The sequence below is a fragment of the Nyctereutes procyonoides genome, unplaced genomic scaffold (assembly GCF_905146905.1).
Source record: "Nyctereutes procyonoides isolate TBG_1078 unplaced genomic scaffold, NYPRO_anot_genome, whole genome shotgun sequence".
Classification (NCBI taxonomy): domain Eukaryota; kingdom Metazoa; phylum Chordata; class Mammalia; order Carnivora; family Canidae; genus Nyctereutes; species Nyctereutes procyonoides.
The window spans coordinates 45,971,735-45,991,141 of record NW_026575126.1 but is presented as its reverse complement, the minus strand read 5'-3'; the positions used below and the strand labels follow the sequence as shown (position 1 = coordinate 45,991,141).

Genomic DNA, 19,407 nt, shown 5'->3' with positions numbered 1-19,407 from the left:
CGAGGGGAGGCTGTGACTTGATTAGGGAACGGAGAGAAGAATACGAATTTGAGCCCAGATCAAAGTCTTAGATCCTAAACGTGGCCCAGTGGCACCTGGCAGGTCTTCGAATATGGGTTGAAGGCGTGCCTGCATGGCTCAGTGAGTTAAGCATCCAACTCTTGGTTACAGCTCAGATCAGGATCTCAGGATTGTGAGATCAAGCCCTGAGGGGAAGGGGGGGTCTGTGCTCAGCTTGCAGTCTGCTTGAGATTCTTTCCCTCTTCCTCCCCACCCTCTAAAATGTAAAGAAAGTAAATTTAAAAGCACAAGAAACAAACATTACCCCCAAATATTGGTTGAAGACGCTGCCCTTCACTGGCTGTGTGACCTTGGGCAAGCTACTGTCCCTCTCTGAGCCTTGATGTCCTCATGTTAAAAACAGAAGGCATTGGGACACCCGGGTAGCTCAGTGGTTGAGGTCTGCCTTCGGCTCAGGGTGTGATTCCGGGGCCCTGGGATCGAGTCCCACATCGGGCTCCTCGCAGGGAGCCTGCTTCTCCCTCTGCCTGTGTCTCTGCCTCTTTCTGTGTGTCTCTCATGAATAAATAAATATTTTTTTTTTAAAATGGAAAGCATCACTTCTACCCCCGCCCAGCTACTGTGCCAGCCTATGAGACCCCCCACGGCGGAGGCCCTCTCCCCCTGTCGCCTGCCCCCACCTGAAATGGGTGACACAGCTGAGTCCCACGAGGCTCCCCAGTCCAGAGGGGTCGATGCCAGTGCTGCGGAGGTCCAGGGAGAAGTCTCGGCCCGCCGCCGCCAAGGCGCTGCCCAGCACGTAGGCATTGGGTGGCGTGAGCCGGGTGCCCAGGAAGGACAGGCGACCTGGGAGCCCCTGCACCACGTGCTGCCAGAGCGCAGGGTCCGAGGCCTCGTGGGCACAGTGCAGCAGCTCCAGCAGCCGCCCGGCCCGGAGCGTCCCTGGCTGCAGCCGCTTCAGGTACCTGCTGAGCACTTTCTGCTTCCTGTCCCCCAAGGTGACCCCGGCCGGCCCTGCCAGAGCTCCGAGGCAGTCGGCATGAGGCTGGAAAAGCAGCCCGGCCAGGAAGCGCGGTACGCCCTCCAGCCAGTTGTCATAGGGCCTCTTTTTCCTCGGGGTCAATGCCAAGTACTGTGGCAACTCCTTGTCCTTGATCTCACTGCTCAGGGCCAGCCACACGGCCCCCAGGAAGCACTGCAGGAGGAAGCTGGAGAAGGCCAGCTCCGTGTCTCGGGCCCCCGGGACGGGCCGCACCAAGCCCTTGGCCACGGCCCAGGCCCTCACCTCTGCCGACGGGAACTGGCTCTCCTGCAGCGTGCCCCGGTGTCTGCGGCCCAGCTCCCACGCCAGCCTGGCCAGTCCCGCCAGGGCCCCCGGGGGGCTGTCCTGGGCCGCAGGGCCTAGCAGGCCCACGTAGAGTCCCGTGAGCGTGGAGGGCAGCTCGGCCCCGTCGCCCAGCTCCAGGAGGGCCTCGGAGAGCTGGCACACGGCCTGGCACACGGTGGGGCTGTGGCTGTGGCTGAGGAGGAATGGCTGGCTGCGGAGGAGGGCCAGGGCTCGCTCTCGGTGCTCCGTGGCCCCAGAGTGGTCCAAGTAGCGTGTCATGTAGGTCTCAGCCTGCTGGGCCGAGAAGCCGGCCACCTCGAACACGACGTCCGCCTTGCTCAGGCTCTGGGCCAGGCGGCCCCGGGGCCGGGCGATGAGCAGCAGGGTGCAGCCTCGCAGCAGCTTACGCTGGAAGAGGCCGGCCAGCAGCCCTCGGAGGGACTGGGGCTCTGTGGATGCGGGGCCGCACGCGCCGTCTTGGCCTTCGAGCCCCTCGAAGGCATCCAGGATGAGAAGAACGCGATCGGGCCTCCTCAAGATGTGGCCAAAGACCTCGTCATCCACGGGCTGCGGCCGGGGCCCCAGGGAGAAGAGCAGATCCTGCAGGCGGTACGTGTCCCCCGCACGGTCCAGACAGTGGCAGGGGATGTAGAAGACGAAGTCGTACTGTGGCAGCTGGCCGCAGGCCCAGGCCCGGCTCACTTCTCGGGCCCAGCGACTTTTCCCCTGTCCTGCTTTACCCAGCACAGCGATCACCTGCGTCTCCCGTGGCCGCCGGCGGTCACCCGCGGCCAGCAGCACCTCGGCCAGACCCCCTCGGGCCAGCTGCCGCTCCGCCCAGTCCGGGGTGGCCAGCTCCCTGTCCTGGCTCTTGCTGCTGCTCTTCTCCAGCCGTGCCCTCACCAGCTCCACTTCCACCAGGATGCCATCCGGGCCTGCGGGCTCAGCCTGGTACTTGTCTCGCAGGGAGCTGCAGAACTGCTCCACGCTCTCTGCAAAGGCCCAGGAGGGTGTGAGTTGGGGGAGAGGGGGGGAGGGTGCCAGTGGCAGGACTGGCCATCATGAGGCCAGCCTGACCACTGTCACTAGCTTTTTCACCCACACGCCAGTCGATCCCCACCCACTGCCTTCTTTATTACTGCCTCGTTCAGCTACTCATTCATTCGTTTGCTCCCCATAATTCACCTGTCTTCTCCCTTGTGTACCTACCCACCCCTTCATCTACTGGCTAACCCCCTCTGCTCTTGCTCACCTACTCTAAGAAGGGTCGGGGGAGGCGTAAAGGGTTAAGAGAGTGGAATCCAGGTATCTGGTTCCAATCCCAGCTCCACCACTAATTACTGTAATCTGGAACATGTCCTAGACTCCACTGTGTCTCGGGGCAATGCCCCAGAAGTCCCTCATCTGCAGAAGGGGGGCTAACATTAGGGCCGTGTGCGACACCTGCGATTTAACGTACCTGCTTAGAAGAGCACATGGAACAGAGTAAGACGTCGGAGCTTGGTCACCCTCGCATCCCACCTTCCCTCGCCCCCATGCCCGTAGTCATTCTTTCCTTTGTTCACACTCCCCTCATCATTCCCTCAGCACTTGGGGAGCACTTCCGAGGCCAGGCCCTCGGTAAACAAGACTTACGTGTTGTGCATGGTGGACTCAAGGGAGCATGTGAACAAATGCATGTGAGCCAGCCGACAGAATGTGGTTGAGTAAGGGATGGGTTAGCGAGTGAGTGAGTGAGTGAATGAAGGAGAGGCAGATTTGGGCTTCCACCTCCTGCCCCCCAGGGCACAGAGAGTCTACCACCACTCACCGGGCAATTTTGGAGGCTTGCTGGAGACCTCGTGAGCTGCCACACATCGGGGAGGGGACAGCTGGTCCTCTGGAGATAAAGCAGTTAGGGTGAGAGGCCTGCCCTGGGACCTCCCTGCCTTGGGGACATTCAGTCCTGAGTATCCCAAAGGCAGAACCACTGCGGGCTGAGTCCTCATCCCCCAACCCCACCCCCATCCCCCCATACCAAGGTCATAAGGTGGTGACCTGCAGGGAGCCTGCTTCTCCCTCTGCCTGTGTCTCTGCCTTTCTCTGTGTCTCTCATGAATAAATAATTGATTTTTTTAAAAAAATATTTTTAAAAACCTTTATGTAAAACTTGAGATTTATAAATTCTGCTGACAATTCAGAAGATCTGGCCACACTGGGTCTCTTTTTGTTCCGGGTGACCAGGAGCTAAAGGCCAGTGGTCAGGTTTAGGTGGAGTAAGGGTTCTCTTATGACTTTCACTCCCTGGAGACCCTCCCTGCCTTGTTTTACCGGTACACACAGCCTCCCCATCCCTGGGGGCAGCTCAGTTCCTCCTCCCCAGGGCCTCAGTCTTGCTTCCTGTAGCTCTCACGGGCCCCGAGGGTCCTTACCTGTCATATTTGCACGGGAGGTCAGGGCTGGTTCTGGCATGCCAGGAAGGTCAGCGGCAGATGGGGCAAAGGGGCTGGTGGAGCCGGGCCGATCTGGGGACTTGGGGAGACTCTGCATGGCTGGGCCACTGGAAGGAAGCACCTGGCTGGCCTGGGGCATCTCCCCTACATTGGGACAAAGGCAAGCAGTGAGAACTAGCCAGGTATCTGCCCAGGCACCCACTTGGGTCACCCCCACCCAAATTAGGCTGCGTGGCTTGGAAGTCTGGGGAGGAGATCTGGGGGCACTTCCAAAGGAGGACATTTCAGGACAGAACTGAGGAAAGAACTCTGGAGTTATATCTAGCTCATGGCAACTTGGTTTCCCCACCTGTGAAATGGGCACAGTCAGCTCACAGGCAGCTTAGGGCAAGTGCTACAATAATACTCTTCCTGGGGATCCCTGGGTGGCTCAGTGGTTTAGCACATGCCTTTGGCCCAGGGCGTGATCCTGGAGTCCCAGGGATCGAGTCCCACATCAGGCTCCCTGCATGGGGCCTGCTTCTCCCTCTGCCTGTGTCTCTGCCTCTCTCTCTCTCTCTCTCTCTCTCTCTTTCTGTGTGTGAATAAATAAATAAAATCTTAAAAAAAATACTCTTCCTGCTGTGTGGTCAGTGCCCACTTGCCTAGATGTCAGGGGCACTCCCTTGCTTCTGGCCCTCGGTGCATACAGAAAACTGGTATACGACTTTTAAAAGATGCTCTTGGATTGGCTGAGAGTCCCCCTTGCCCCTTCCCTGGCTTCATCTTCTCTCTCATCCCTGAGAGCCCAAGCGAGCCTTGCCCCGGACAATTCACAACCCCCAAGCATGGGAGGTCAGCAGGGGCCATCCTGCCGATCGCGAAATAAGGCAATTCCAGAAAAGCCACACAAGGATGCACACCAAACCACGCTACCCTGAGAGTGCGGAAGAGCCTCAGTACCTCTGGCGAGCATCTTTTATTGTTTGGCTTGTGAATGAGCATGTACTGTCATCGTGATTTTTAAATAGCATGAAGTTTAGTACAGAGGAGGGGAAAAAAAAAAAAGCAAAGCTAAGGCTTGGTGGGGGGAAGTGACACATGGAAAGCTACAGGCCGCTGGCTGGGTCACTCACCCAAACCACCTCAGGGAGCTCTGCTCTTCTGCTTTGATTTTTGGGAAAGGGGGTCAGAGAAGGGTGTTCTGGGGGAGGGCGGATCATGAGAAGGTGCTGCACACCCGGGGTTGGGGGGAGGATGGGATCAGGGAGGAGGCAGGTAGCAGCGGGAGGGGGGTGCGGGGGCGGCCAGGCCTCACACACTCACCTTGATAGATGACCATGCCAGACACCCCTGTCCCAGCCCCCGAGATGGGCCAGAGCCCCTGGGGCAGGGAGGGGAGGCTGGGGACGATCTGGATGCCACCAGCAGGAAGACTCAGGCAGCTCAGCAAGGAACCGGAGGCAGGTACTGCAAGAGGCAAAGGCATGAGGTGGGAGCGTCCGGAGCACCTATGTTCCTCATCTCATTTCATGATTATTCGATGGACATCTGACGGCACCACCGTCCCCTGGAGCAGCAGCTGTGTCTGGCTGGCCCGTGACGGTGTCCCCAGCACCCGCAGAGTGGCTGGCACAGACGGGGTGCTCAGTCACAGCTGATGAGTGATGAGGGCTGATGGGTGGACGCCCCAATCGGTGGGACTTCCCTGCTCTATCTCCCAGGGGACGTGTTTCCTTCCAAGGCACATTCCCCGGCACAGGCTGAGTTGATGGGGACCATGAGGGTGGGACTAGCTGGGTGAAAGTGGGCTACACAGAGTGGGTGGGGAAGCCTGCTCCCCAAGTCCCTAACGTACCTGGCATCAGGACAGTCTCCCCGAGCCAGCTCTGGACAGGTGCGGGCTGCTCGTTGAACACGGCAGGTGGTGACAGGCAGGGAAGAACCGAGGGGTCACTCACTGACCCCACCAGGAAGGTGCCGGTCACCATGGGTACAGTGAGGGGCTCAGCTGTGAGGAAGAGGAAGCATGTTAGATCAACGGGACCATCGGTGGGATCCGAGGGGGTCTGGAGGGACCCTTCTGGGGAGGACCTCAGAAGCAGAGTAGATCTCTCTCTCCTGGCAGTTAGAGGAAGCTCCCATCGTCTTCCCAGCCCGAGGGAAGCTGCTCTGTCAGCAGCTTCTCTGTGCCAGGCAGCCCTCCAGCCCCCAGCCCTCTCCCTGACACCAGGTCCTGAGAGCTTCCTAAGGTGGAGAGCCACAGGCAGGACGGAAACTATGAACAGGCTGGTGCCTGAGGCCCCTACCACCTTCCATGGCCAGCTGCTGAGCCCCTTGGGGGACCCTAAGAGGCCCCAAGCACTCCCTAAAGAAGGCAGGGGCTGTATGTGCCCCCTTGTCCCCCATCAGACTGGGGCAGGGGTTTTTCTCCTCCATTTAGTAGGGACATAGAAGAGGGTAGAAATTTGCTTCTCCCATCAGATTGGGAGCTCCCCAGAGGGACGATTTTCCTATCATCCCGGGGTCTTCACAGGGAGAGCTCCTATCTCCCCCACCAGACTGGGGGAAGTCTTTGAAAGTAGGAACCCAGTGTCTCCCATCAGACTGAGAGATTTCTGAGGCCAGGGATCACTTCTCCATCGTTCTGGATTTTTTTAAAAAGATTTATTTATTCATGAGAGACACAGAAAGAGAGGTGGAGACACAGGCAGAGGGAGAAGCAGGCTCCATGCAGGGAGCCTGATGTGGGACTTGATCCTGGGACCCCAGGATCACGCCCTGGGCCGAAGGCAGGCACTAAACCCAAGGATACCCCATTGTTCTGGATTCTTCATAGACAGGGCCCCAGTCTCTCCCATCAGATCGGTTCTTTCTGAGGGTAGGGATTAGGCTTCCTTCATTAGATTATGAGCTATTTCCTCACTCTGTCACTCAGGGGTTGGTTCCCCCCACACACACACACACGCATTTTGTAATCACAACCGGGACAAGAAGGGAGGTGGGACAAGAGGGGAGGTGAAGGGAGAGGAGGGGGCATCTGGAGGGAGGAGGCAGGGAGCTGAGGAAGAGGCTGACTGCGGCATGGGGCTCTCAGGTGGCCAGAGGGTACTGGGTGACCAGCTGACCCTTGGTGACTCTGTACTATAAAAGGAGAAGTGTGGCCTGGAGGGGCAGTGGAATAAGGCAGGAGGCAGGATCTCCTCTCTGACTCAGAATTAAGAAGAAGGGGTGTAGAGGGAGAGGCTTGGTAGGAGAAGTTGAACCTCCCAGCAGCCCTGAAACTGCAGAACAAGGGGTATGGCATCACGATCTTGGTTTGCATCCCAACACCGCCTCTCAGTAGCTGTGTGACCTTGGATGAGCCACTTCACCTCTCAGCCTTGGCTTTCCACTGCCATTCATACATGCACCTGCAGAGGCCCTGGCCTTCCCGCCTCATCCTCTCCCTGGGCCCACCCCACCCTGCTCACCTAGCTTCCTGTGCTTCAAGTCCACGGGCATTTCCTCTGAGAAGGCTGCGGAGAGAATATCATGGTCAGGTGCCCGGAGGAAGGTGTTGTCCAAACCAGGAGGAGCCCAGGAACCCCAGCAGCCACATGGCCCTGCCCTAAATGGCGGGGAAGTGGCCTTGTGGGTCCCCTTGCCTCCCCTTTCTCTGATTGTTCCTGCTCCCTGCCTGTCCGGCTGTGCCCAAACCCCACCTTAAACACCCAGGGCTAGTGAGATACTGGAAGAGGCAGCGGACACAAGATGAGTTTGAATTTAGAAAAATAAGCATTGAAAAAAACAACCTGCTTTTGGTCTTTTCCTAGCTGTGTGTCTTTGCAACACGGCCTCTGTGAGCCTTGATGGCTCATCTGTGAACCCGGGGCGGGGATTCCTACTTTGCCCGAGTGCACTGAAAAATCGTGAGCTAAGTGCCAAGCACTAGCACGCCAACGGAGAAAAACCCTATGTGTCCCTCAGCCCGGGGCTGGCTAAACAAATTATGATTCACCCACCCAGCGAAATTCCATGCAGCCCTAAAAACAAAAAACAAAAAACAAAAAAACAAGAATGCTAAGAATGCTAATGGACATACAGGGAAGGGTACTGGTGTCTGCACTTTACTTTGAAAGTTTCCCAAAATAAAACGAATGGATGAATGGGTGGGGAAAGGGGGTGACAGATGGATAGAGATGTGTTAAGGCAACTATAGCCAAACAGTTGTTTCCAGTACGATTCTTTCCCCTTTACTTTACGCTGAAAAGTTTTGTAGTAAAATTCTGGGGAAAATATTTCTTGAATGAAACAAAAAAAGCAAGCAAGCAAGAGGAATATTCCCTGATGAATATTGTGTTCTCCATCAGTGATACAGAAATGACCTCCCAGGCATGTTAAATGAAGAAAGCCAGGTGCAAGAGAGCATTAGTAAAACTGTGGTTATTTGTGTAGTGAAAAAAAATTTATTTTAAAGAGCTGGCTGATAGACAAATATAATATTCCTAACAGGGTAAAAAAGGAACTGGTCACATAGGCTGTTTTCAGGGAAGGAAACTGAGACTCTACGGAACAGAGGTGGGAGGTTGTTTGTTTGTTTCACTGAATATTATTGCATCTTTTGAATTTTTATGCTATGTACCTGCTTTACCTGTTAACAAATAAAGAAACAGGTATGAGTTTGACACATGGTCTGGAGCATAGTAAGCTCTTACTCAACTGTTATACCCATTTTACAGATATGTTCATTCGGTGGACATTCACTGAGGTGCTACAGCAGGGACTGTGTTAGATTCTGGGGATGCAGTTAATGAGTAAGGAAGACAAGATCCCTGTCCTCACAGCAAGGAACTAGTCAAAAGGCAATAGATAGAGGCACCTGGGTGGCTCAGTGGTTGAGCATCTGCCTTTGGCTCAGGATGTGATCCCCAGGGTCCTGGGATCAAGTCTCACATCAAACTCCCTATGGGGAGCCTGCCTCTCCCTCTGCCTGTGTCTCTACCTCTCTCTGTGTGTCTCTCATGAACACATAAATAAAATCTTTTTTAAAAAGGCAATAGATAAAAGGCAATGATAAAAATAAAAGTAAGTCCAGATAGTGGCAAGTGCTAAGGGGCTAGGAGAGACACAAGGTGAAAATCAGTGAGGTGATCTATGTGGAAGGGTGGTCAAAGAAGGCCTTCAGGAGGAGGTGACAAATTAGCCAAGACCTAAAGGATTCAGAGGAGCCTGCTATGGGAAGAACTGGGGAAAGGGCATTCCAGGTAGAATGGCAAGTGCAAGGGCCCTGAGGCTGCAAAGAGTAGGTGAGCTTAAGAATGGTAGGAAGCCAGCGTGGCTGGAATGTCCTGGCCCATGGCAAGTTTGGAGAGTTGGGAATAGCCAGATCATATAGGCCTTGTGTATGTATTTTGTAGCTGTTGGAGGGTTAGGAGGACAGCTAAACTATCTGATTGGTACTTAGAAGCCCATGTAGACTGACTGGTGAGGACAGATTAAGGAAGCACAGAGACTGAATGAGAGGCTCAGAGAGGTCCAGGCACTCGCTCAAGGCCACACAGACCATAAATAGCAACCCGGGACTCTGACCCAGTTCTTGCTGACTCCAGAATCTGCACCTGAAGACACGTCCCTCAAACACAGAGGTGACAATGAAGAGTGAAAGAGAAGCCAGGGCCCAAAGGTCCTTTGGGAAATGGCAATCAAAACAGCCAGGGGCAGAGACCCATGTGGAGAGTGGCCCCTAGCACCCTGGGCTGTCTGCTTCCTCCCTGGGTCACCAGGAGCAGCAGTGAGGGGCGTGGGGGGCGGAACATCCAAACCTGGGGAAAGCAGATAGGGCTTAACAGGGGAAGCAACTGGGAGCAAAGACAGGGCCAAGAGTCAAGCAGGCCAGGGTCAGGTCAGAGAGGGGTTTACTCACGTCTTTTCTGACTTTTGTGTCCTGCTTCCTCTAGCACCTCCACAGTCTCGCTGATCATGTCTTCTAATCCTATATGCTCGACTTTGGAGAGAAACCAGAGACACCAAAACACAGTCAAAGGATGCCCAAAGTGAGCCTCCATCGTCCCTACATCGGGTGAGGATGTGACCACCCTTCCAAGGGTGGCCGTTAGATGTGACAAGGCTCCCCAAGCAACAAGGAAGGGAATGCAGGCTGAGCCAAGAATCCTCCCACTTACTGAAAATGTCTTTGCCCAGACCCTCCAGTTGGGAGTCCTGGAACACGTACTGGTCCAGTTCCGCTGCCCAGACAAGGAAAAGAACAGTCAGTCGGTAGAGTTTTCTGAAAGCCTATTGCACCCCAGGCCTTGGGGTAGGCCCTCAAGGCTTGGCAAACACGGGGCGGCTCAGTGTGTGCTGAATGAATGATCAAATGAACGAAGCAACACTGAACCTTCATGGCCTCTTAATCTAACTGAAGGGATGATGTACATCCATGAAAACTTGACTATTGCTCTAAAGTAGTACAACACGGTTGTGGTAGCATTGTCATGGGGTTTAAGGTTAAATTCCAGCTCTGTCCCCATTAACCCTACTAGCTGTGCACACTTGGACCAATTACCTAACCTCTCTGGGATTCCACTTCCTCTTCTGCGTAATGAGAATAAGTAATACCTACAACCCAAGGATGGATGGTGAGCATTAGAGGCTCCACACCAAACACAGCAGCCAGTACACCACAGGCGCTTAATAAGTAGCGGTTCATTGTAGAAAGTGGTACATGACTGGGAGTCAATGGGGAGACCGTGATCATGGCAAGAGGTCAGAGGAAAGAGTGTAGGGTGGCATGGGCCCAGCAGGGAGGGCTCCTGAGGGAAAGGACCCCGGAGCCAGGCCTTGGGAGATGGTCAGAGTCAGGGAGGTGGGAAGTGGAGGGCTCCAGGCAGTGGGGACAGGGTGAGGGAAGGTGTTTGAGAAACTCAGAGACAGGTGCCCGCAGTGGAAGTTTCATGTTGGGGAAAGGGAGGGATTGGCTTTTATCAGCAGTGGAGAGCCAGAAGAGGACAGCAGTGACCGTGATGACTGTGATGATGGTGGCGGTGGTAGCGGTGGGGGGCACCTGACTCCCTCTTTGCAAACTCCTTTCCTAGACACTTTACATGCAGAAACTCATCCAATCCTCAGCCATCCCAGGAGGCAGGGGTGAGTATCATACCCACTTATGCACAAATGGGAGCTGTTTTGTAGACATATATCAAGATACTTCAAATGACTGCATGCCCAGGCCAGAGCCTGGCTTTCTAGAAGCACAGAGAAAACCCACAGACGTGAGGAACAGATGTGGATAAAACTTCCACCTCCACTTGCTTTGACAGCTTCTGTTTCCTGTGTAGATGCCCCCAAGCGAAAAAGCCCCTCAATCCTAAATCATGCTGCAATCCATCATCACTGCCTCCATTTGTGAGGAATACGAATACCCTCAGCACCGAACACTTCTGCTTCCTCAAGTTAAGTTACGAGGAAGGAAAGGAAGTGGGCAGACTTCTCAGTTCTGTAATTTTTGAGACACAGTTACCACTCCTCTCCATTTTCCACTTTGTGTGCTACAGGATTAATTGTGCACCGTGGAAAGACTGGCCACGTTCATGCCAAGCACAGACCTCCGCGTGGAAAGGGCCACCGCGGCCAGTTGTGCAGGTCGTTCACTACACGTGGATGCCCAGCAAGAGGACAAACGGGGGCTACATCTCCAGAAGAGGGGGCATCTTTTTCTAATTCAACAGAGCCTGTTTGAGATAGAGGTCATCTTGGGAGACGAGGGAGCATTTGCCCCACTCCCCTCAAAAAAAAACACCCCAAAACCAAAACATCAACAGCAACACCTCTCTCCGAAGAGTTCTGCCCTTATCTGAAAGCTATTGCCCTTTTTAAACCTGCAAATTAGCCTCCCAAGAACCTCCCCACCCTAGACACTTTCTTTTTTGTGGTTAAAAATAAGGACTTTGAAATGAGCAAGATCTAACTTTGAATCTACGCATGACTATTGGCCCACTACTACTTCTACCTAATGCAGCCCTGGGTATGGTGCTTTACTTCTCTAAACCTCTGATTTCCTGCTCCATAAAATGGAGATACTAACACTAGTTACTTCCTTTGTTGTTGTAAAGCTTCAAAGCACTGACGCACATATGGTGATCTGCATGCAACAGGTGCTTCCCAAAGGGTAGATACTACAAATAGTAGTTTGGTTTAGGCGCTGGGGAGGAAATCAGGGAGGGAAAAAAAAATTAAAAAAAGAAAACAGGGGTAGGTGGTTTGGGCTGTGCAGAAGGAAGGAAAGAAGAGTAAGAAATATAAAAAGGTATAGAAATGGAGGCAGAGAATGTTAAAAGTGAGATGTTGTTTGCCCGGTGGTCCTTGGCGAACGGGGTTGATCTCCCTTCTTCCCCCGAGTCTCTCTTCTAGCCCTCTCCCCGCATCCCCCACGCCCTGATTCGTGAGGGAGAAGCCTGCTGTGGTTTGTGGTGGATGGCAGAGGTTAACAAAAGAGAAAAAGGAACTCTCCCCCTCAGCTAGCCTTCTCCCGGGTTTCAAACACTTCCTCACCGATATTGGCATAAGCCTCCCTGGTCTCTTCGTCACCTTCCATGTCACACAACAGTCTGCTGAACTGTTCGCAGTTGATGGTGTCCATGTCGGGTTCTGGAGGGAAAAGCCCCATGGATGAAGGAGGAAAGGTCTGGGAAGAGAGCTGGTGGGGACGGAAGGCGAGGTGGGGTGGGGCGGGGAGACCAGATGTCCCCTTTGAAAGCAAACAACTGGCAAGCGGTCTGGAGCTATCTGTGGTGCTGACCCGAGCTCCACGGCCGGAGCATCCCCCAGTTGCTGGGTTGCTGACTGCGTTAGCTGCAGGATGAGGGGGGAGGTGAGCAAGGCCATGCGAGGGGCGGGGCGGGGGGCGGTGGAGGGCCCACCTGAGAAGAGCTCAATCTCTTCTCTAGCCAGGTCCGTCTGGTCATAGAGGTGGAAGAGCTGCAAGGGATCGGTACTGCTGTTGAGAAGCTCCAGGTACCCGCCTTCCAGAGGCCCCAACTCCATGGCGGCAAACTGTCCACTGTCTGGAAGGAAGACATGTTTGGTCATCACAGGGAGCGTTGGAAAGATGTAGAGAATTAACACCTACCACCGTTCCTAGCTGGGGCACCCAGTGAAGGCCAGGGTTTGGGAGGGCCAAGGATGTGCTCATCCAGCACCTCTTATATGCTCAGGGCAGTGGAGAGAGGAAGCCACAGCTCCTTCCTCCAAGGAACTTACAATCACTCTGGGAAGATGCTCATGATACAGGGAAGGGGACTGGGGAAGCATAGACTCAAAACGCCTGACACTTGGGAGCCAGGTGACTTGAGTTCCACATCTGGCGCTGCCAAGAGTGAGAACGGTTGAGATTTGCAGAGCACCTAACACGGCCCAGACCCATGGGCTAGCACATTTCATTCTTACACCAACTACATGAGGTGGATACTACTACCATGCTTCTTCTCCACATGAAGACACTGAGGACCAGAGAGGTGAAGCTAACTTGCACAAGGTGACCCAGGTCCAAATGGAACTGGGATTTGGTTCTGGGCAGTCAGACACAAGGAGATGCAATTAAGTGTTTTGCTCTACTGTCTGGGGTGACCTCAAGCAAGTCTCTGCTGCTCCTCTCTGTGTCTCAGTTTCCCAATCTGTAAATTGGAGGAGTCGCAGCTGATTCTGAGATTCTTCATTTGGTGAAGGGCATATCATAGACACCAGTTCATTCAATCTTCCAAACACTCTGGACATGTCCACACAAAAACTTATATATGAGGCCAATGCATGGAAATGTGGGACGCCTAGGTGGCTCAGTGGTTGAGCATCTGCCATCGGCTCAGGGTGTGATCCCGGGGTCTGGAATCGAGTCCTGCATTGGGCTCCCCACAAGGAGCCTGCTTCTCCCTCTGCCTGTGTCTTTCGTCTCTCTCTGTCTCATGAATAAATAAATAAAATCTCCAAAAACAAAACAAAACTTATATACGAAATTTCATAAATGTATAATTTCTAATGGCCAAAATATGGAAACAACTCAAGTATCTGTCAATAAATGAATGAATAAACAAAATGTCATAAACCCATGCAATGGAGTACTATTCAGCCGTAAAAAGAATAAAGCATGGACACCTGCTACAACATGAAGGAAATGTGACATTACGCTCGGCAAAAGAAGCCAGACACAGAGGGCCATATACGGTATGGTTCCATGTATATGAAATGTGCAGAATAGGTAAATCTTTACAGATAAAGTAAATTAGTGGTTGGCTAGGGTTAGGGGAGTTGTGGAAAAAAACCTGGGAAGCAACTGATCATGGGGTGGTGCTTCTTTTAAGGGGGATGCCAAAAATGTTCTTTAGCTGATGTGGGCATGGTTGTGCAACTGTGCAAATACAGTAAAAAGCCCACAGAATGGTGCATTTTATTTTATTTTTATTTTTTTAAAGATTTTATTTATTGGGCAGCCCGGGTGGCTCAGTGGTTTAGTGCTGCCTTCAGCCCAGGGCGTGATCTTGGAGACCCGGGATTGAGTCCCATGTCAGGCTCTCCACATGGAGCCTGCTTCTCCCTCTGCCTGTGTCTCTGCCTCTCTCTCTCTGTATCTCTCATGAATAAACGAAATAAAAATCTTTTTAAAAAAACAGACTTTATTTATTTGACACAGAGAGAGTTCGGGTCGGCAGAGCAGCACAGAGAGGGAGAAGCCGGCTCCCCGCTGAGCAGGGAGCCCAATGTGGGGCCTGATCCCACGACGCCGAGAATCACAACCAGAGCCGAAGACAGACACCTAACCAACTGAGCCACCCAGGCGCACCCTGAAAGGTGCATTTTAAATGGGGGAGTTGCATGCTATGTGCATGACATCCCAATAAAGCTGTGCGAACAAAACAAAACCAGCTGGGGAAGATCGGCTTTATTGGCTCCATTTTGCAGACGAGGCTGCGCAGCCTCCCTGGCGCACGCAGCTCTTGCTGGCTGGAGCCCCTCGGAGGCCTCAGGCCCGCGGCTCCAGCCACCCTGCTCCACTCCCTAGTGGCTTCATTTCCTAGACCCCCTTTAGCAGAGTACCACAAACAGAAGAGCTCAACGCAACAGAGCCTTAGTCTCTCACAGTTCTGGGGGCCAGAAGTCCAAATCAACGTGCTGCCAGAGGCTCCAGGGGACAATCCTTCCTTGCTTCTGCTAGCTTCTGGAGACTGGAAAGGATTCAGCATTCCTTTCTTTGTGACCTTGTGTCCAAATCACTGTCCTCTCTGCCTCAGTGGTCGCATCCTCTCCCCTTCATGTCTCAAATCTTCTGCCTTTCTATTATTATTATTATTATTATTATTATTATTATTATTAAAGATTTCACTTATCCATCCATGAGACACAGAGAGAGAAAGAGCAGAGACACAGGCAGAGGCAGAAGCAGGCTCCCTGTAGGGAGCCCGATGCGGGACTCGATCCCAGGACCCTGGGATCAAACCCTGAGCCGAAGGCAGACACTCAACCACTGAGCCACCCAGGTGCCCCGCCTTTCTCTTAAAAGACCCCTGTCGGGATCCCTGGGTGGCGCAGCGGTTTGGCGCCTGCCTTTGGCCCAGGGCGTGATCCTGGAGACCTGGGATCGAATCCCACATCGGGCTCCCGGTGCACGGAGCCTGCTTCTCCCTCTGCCTATGTCTCTGCCTTGTCTCTGCCTCTCTCTCTCTGTATGACTATCATAAATAAATAATTTTTTAAAAAAAAAAGACCCCTGTCTTTGGATTTAGGGCCCATCTGCATAATCCAAGATGATCTTACTTCAAGATCCTTATCTCAATTAGGCCTGGAAAAACGTTTTTTCCAAATAATGGCAGGGAAGGAAGGAGAGGCAGGGCAGGGCCTGTCACATTCGGATTCTAGGGATCTGATGTGGACATATCTTTCGGATATGGAGGCCGCCATTCATGAAATGCAGGTATTTGCTGGAAGGACTCAGAGCTTTTTGGAAGAGACGAGAGGAGAGCTGGCCTCAAAGTGGCTTGCCTGGGCGGCAAGAAAGTGGAGCCAAAATGGGATCAGGAGAACACACACCCAAGTCACCACCACCTTCCAGCTGCTTCTTTTCATTTGACTTATTAACGATGCTCACCACCTATGGAGGGTCTCCACCGGGTATCAGACCCCAGGTATCACAGAGAAAGAACTTTCCAATCCAACATGGGGCCCTGGCTGAGGCTGCCTGCTGATAATGGGTTGAGTGGGGGCCGCAGGAACCCAAACATCACAGACTCGCCTCAAAGGCCCAGCCAACCATGACTAGAGGAAGCAGGACCAAAAGATGGGGCCCCCACCCTCTTCTGGTGGTGAAACCAAGCCTGGGGAGCCGAGGGACAAGAATGCTACCCCTCCCAGCACTGGCCTGGGAGCCCGAGAAGTCTCTTCTTTCCAGGGCGGCCGGAAAAGACTTCCTGTCCCTAAATCTTGCCCACTGTCTTCCTACCCCAGAATCACTGTGCTATTTATGGACTGCTTACCTAGTAGCAGTCTGCCTCTTGTTCCAGGCAGCCAGCTCTGGTGACAACAGCTCTGGATGGAGCCCAGTCAGTTCACCAATGAGTTGTGTGACTTTGCTCAAGTTCCCCAAGTCTGCCAGGGACCTTCAGTTCAACATCCTTTGCTCTACAGAGTGGATGAAACCCTGTGGAGGGACACCTGTCCCTGGCCAAGCCTGAACCGGATCCCCCCACCGGCACCCCCAGCACAAGACTCTCAGTCCAGTGCTCTTTCCTGCCAGCTAACGTGTTTCCATTCATTGAACAACCCCCTTCATATCTAGGCCCAGGAATAGGGAGGGACCAGGTCCTATTACAGAAGGGCGATGGCAGGAGGTGCAGTGGGGAGGGGCCTGAGGAAGCATAACCCAGCCTCACAACTGACAGGCTCAGCTTCAAACTTTGGACAGCATCGCCAAACACGATCAGACATCAGAGAAACACACTGACAGAAGAGAGAAACAACTTGTGTGAGCTTTGGAGTCAAATTGTCCACCTCTGAAGCTGTCCCTACCTACCAACTCATCACAACCTGGACAAGTTCATTTTCTCAATCTCCTGGAGCCTCAGTGTCCTGATTTGTAAAATGGGAATAGTCATCAGTAACTCATAAGGATCAGGTGAATTAATTTTCATAAAGCCCTCAGAAAGGCATCTGGCACTTAGCAAGCTCTTCGTGAATGGTGGCTTAGAACAGCACCCAACACATACACGGTGAGCAAATGAGGGTGATGGCCATCATCATCACTATCATTATTGTTAATTATTATGAATTCATTTCTAACCTCTGTGGGGTTGACAATGGGACTCTTTCTCTTTCATTCATCCATAAGTCACAACATTGTGAAGCCAAGCTTTCTGTCCTTTTTACATAAGGAGGCCCCACAGACCCCATAGGAACAAGAAAACCCCACAGCCAACAATGCAGCCTGGGAGGTCTGCACACTTCCCCATCGCTATCACTGAGAAGGTGCCTGGGAGAAAAGTCATCTGTGGGCCCAAGTTCTGTGTCATTGGCTAAACCCAGACAATAAGACACCTAGTCTTGGGGTGCATGGGTGGCTCAGCTGATTAAGTGTCGGACTCTTGATTTTGGCTCAGGTCATGATCTCAGGATTGTGAGATCAAGCCCCGCATTGGGCTCCACACTGAGCTTGGAGCCTGCTTCTCTCTTTCACTCCCTCTCTGGTCCCAACCACTCCCCGCCCCCTGCTCAGGTGCGCGCTCTCTCTCTCTTTCTCTCTCTCAAAAGAAGGAGAAGAAGACATCCACGGTCAGATACCCCCAACATACACTCAGCACCTCCCTTTCAGCTACCCTGAGCTGAACCTTGCACTTCATGCACTTTGTCTTGAGCAGACAGAGATTTGCGGCTCATAATGGGCCTCCCCCAATCAACCCCCCATCTGAACTCCCCGAGGGCTCTAGGAAGACGGCAGGATTTAACATTTGACAGACGAGGATACTCAAACACTTGTGCAATGGCTTGTCCAAGGTCACCTAGTTGGAGAGTTTGAGTTTGAATCCTGGCTAGCAGGCATTAAGCAAGTGACTTAACCTCTCTGAGTTATTAGTTTTCCCACTACTAGATCAGGATAATGACTCTTCCCTTGAACCATTGAAAGGCCAAGAGAGGTTCTCGGAGGCACCTAGGAGGCCCACAGTCAAAGGAATCCTATTATGTTGGGACTGTGCAGAGCTGGGGCTCAGTTCTGGAGTCCAGTCTCCTAGTCTCCATCTCCCAAAGCCACAGCACCTCCCATTCACGCCGGGATCGACTTATATCTTGGCTTGGGACCTCCCAGCATTCCCACAACCTTGTTCTCTATGTCTCTAGATGTTTTGGAAGTGCTTCGAAGGCCCCGACTGGACTCTTTCCCCGACGTGCCACTCTAGAGGGGACTGGGGACAGAGATGGCTCAAATCACCCCACTGCAGAGGAGACAATCCCCCTCAGCTGCCCCAGCCCAAGGCAGATCATATGGTCCAGGAGTCCCGTGAAGGCAGGAGCCCTGTCTGTCTAGCTCACCTATCCTCGAGACTGCAGCCTGTACTCTGCTACAAGCCAGGGGCTCTCTCCAGCCATGAAAGTGATGCATTACTAGAATCCATAGGTGCCCATTGAGGGCCAGGCCCTGAATGACACGGTGTACAGACCATATTCCATTCAATCTAACACACACATTTGTGATTTGCATTCTCATTCTCAGATAAAGAACCAGGCCGAGAGAAGACTGGTAGGTTCTGAACCAACTGCCTGGCTCCAAAGGCCGTAGCTTCTTTGAGTCCCTCTTGGTCCCAAGGCACCCTGGGGAGGCTCCTTCGCCTGGTGACAGAAGGCGTGGGTGACAAGATGATGTCTCCTTTTGTGGAGCTGTCTGGGGCACAGCAGAGAAGTGGTCTGTGTCTTCTTGGTAAACAGGCAGTATTTTTAGAAGGTCCTCTTGGAACCCTCCCGTCCCCCTGGGCCACCACCTTCTACATCCAACTTGAGCAAAAGTTCCTAATCTTTTTGCCACCAAAAGTCCCTCTGGGGGCTCACTTCATCCCCACTTTGGACTACACCACAAATTTTTAAAGACCATAGGCACCCAAATGGTTTCTAGACTATGTTCATTCCTCTTTCTCCCCTGAGAGAAATCAAGGAACCCCAGACCATGCCAACTCGCACTTCTGTAACCTGACAACCCGGGTGTGCAGCCCTTCCGGGTGCCAGCATACCGTTCCTTCACTGCTAGGAGATTCTTTTGTGTTGGGGGCTTGCTGGACACTCTATACGTATAATCTTGTTTCCATTGTCACAGCAACTCTGGGAAATTGGTCGTATTCTATTAATTTTACAGAAGATGACAATGAGGCGGGACTCAGTGGATCAGATGCTTTCTTTCCAGAAAAAAAGGAGTGTCTGAGGGTCTAAGGCAGCGTTGAGAAAGAGAAAGGGGCACCTTTGCTACCCCCAAACTCTTGAGTGCTGCTCTGCACTGTGATAAAAGAGCAGGAGAAGAAATACTTCCCGGCATGTGGGCTATGCTTCTCCCCCTGAGGAAGGAATGGAAATCTTCTAACCGTGTGGCTAGAGACATGGCATTGTGTTCCTGCTCAGCCTTTGATCTTGAGAACCCTCTGAGCC

The 19,407-nt window shown here is 53.0% G+C and overlaps 1 protein-coding gene across 8 annotated transcripts in view; it reads right to left on the bottom strand.

Annotated features, from left to right (window-relative positions):
* The window catches only part of CIITA (class II major histocompatibility complex transactivator), a 47,543-nt gene that overhangs the window by 11,875 nt on the left and 16,261 nt on the right, over window positions 1-19,407 (bottom strand). For 7 of the 8 annotated variants that reach the window (XM_055341142.1, XM_055341134.1, XM_055341139.1 and 4 more), the window contains exons 2-11: window positions 12,660-12,803; window positions 12,292-12,387; window positions 9,924-9,986; window positions 9,665-9,745; window positions 7,233-7,277; window positions 5,618-5,770; window positions 5,086-5,229; window positions 3,760-3,924; window positions 3,159-3,227; window positions 702-2,340 (exon numbers count right to left, since the gene is read on the bottom strand). In XM_055341142.1, coding sequence (XP_055197117.1) covers window positions 702-2,340; window positions 3,159-3,227; window positions 3,760-3,924; window positions 5,086-5,229; window positions 5,618-5,770; window positions 7,233-7,277; window positions 9,665-9,745; window positions 9,924-9,986; window positions 12,292-12,387; window positions 12,660-12,803 — 2,599 coding nt within the window. The remainder of the gene's footprint in view (window positions 1-701; window positions 2,341-3,158; window positions 3,228-3,759; window positions 3,925-5,085; window positions 5,230-5,617; window positions 5,771-7,232; window positions 7,278-9,664; window positions 9,746-9,923; window positions 9,987-12,291; window positions 12,388-12,659; window positions 12,804-19,407) is intronic. The other variant, XM_055341138.1, reaches the window with a different exon arrangement.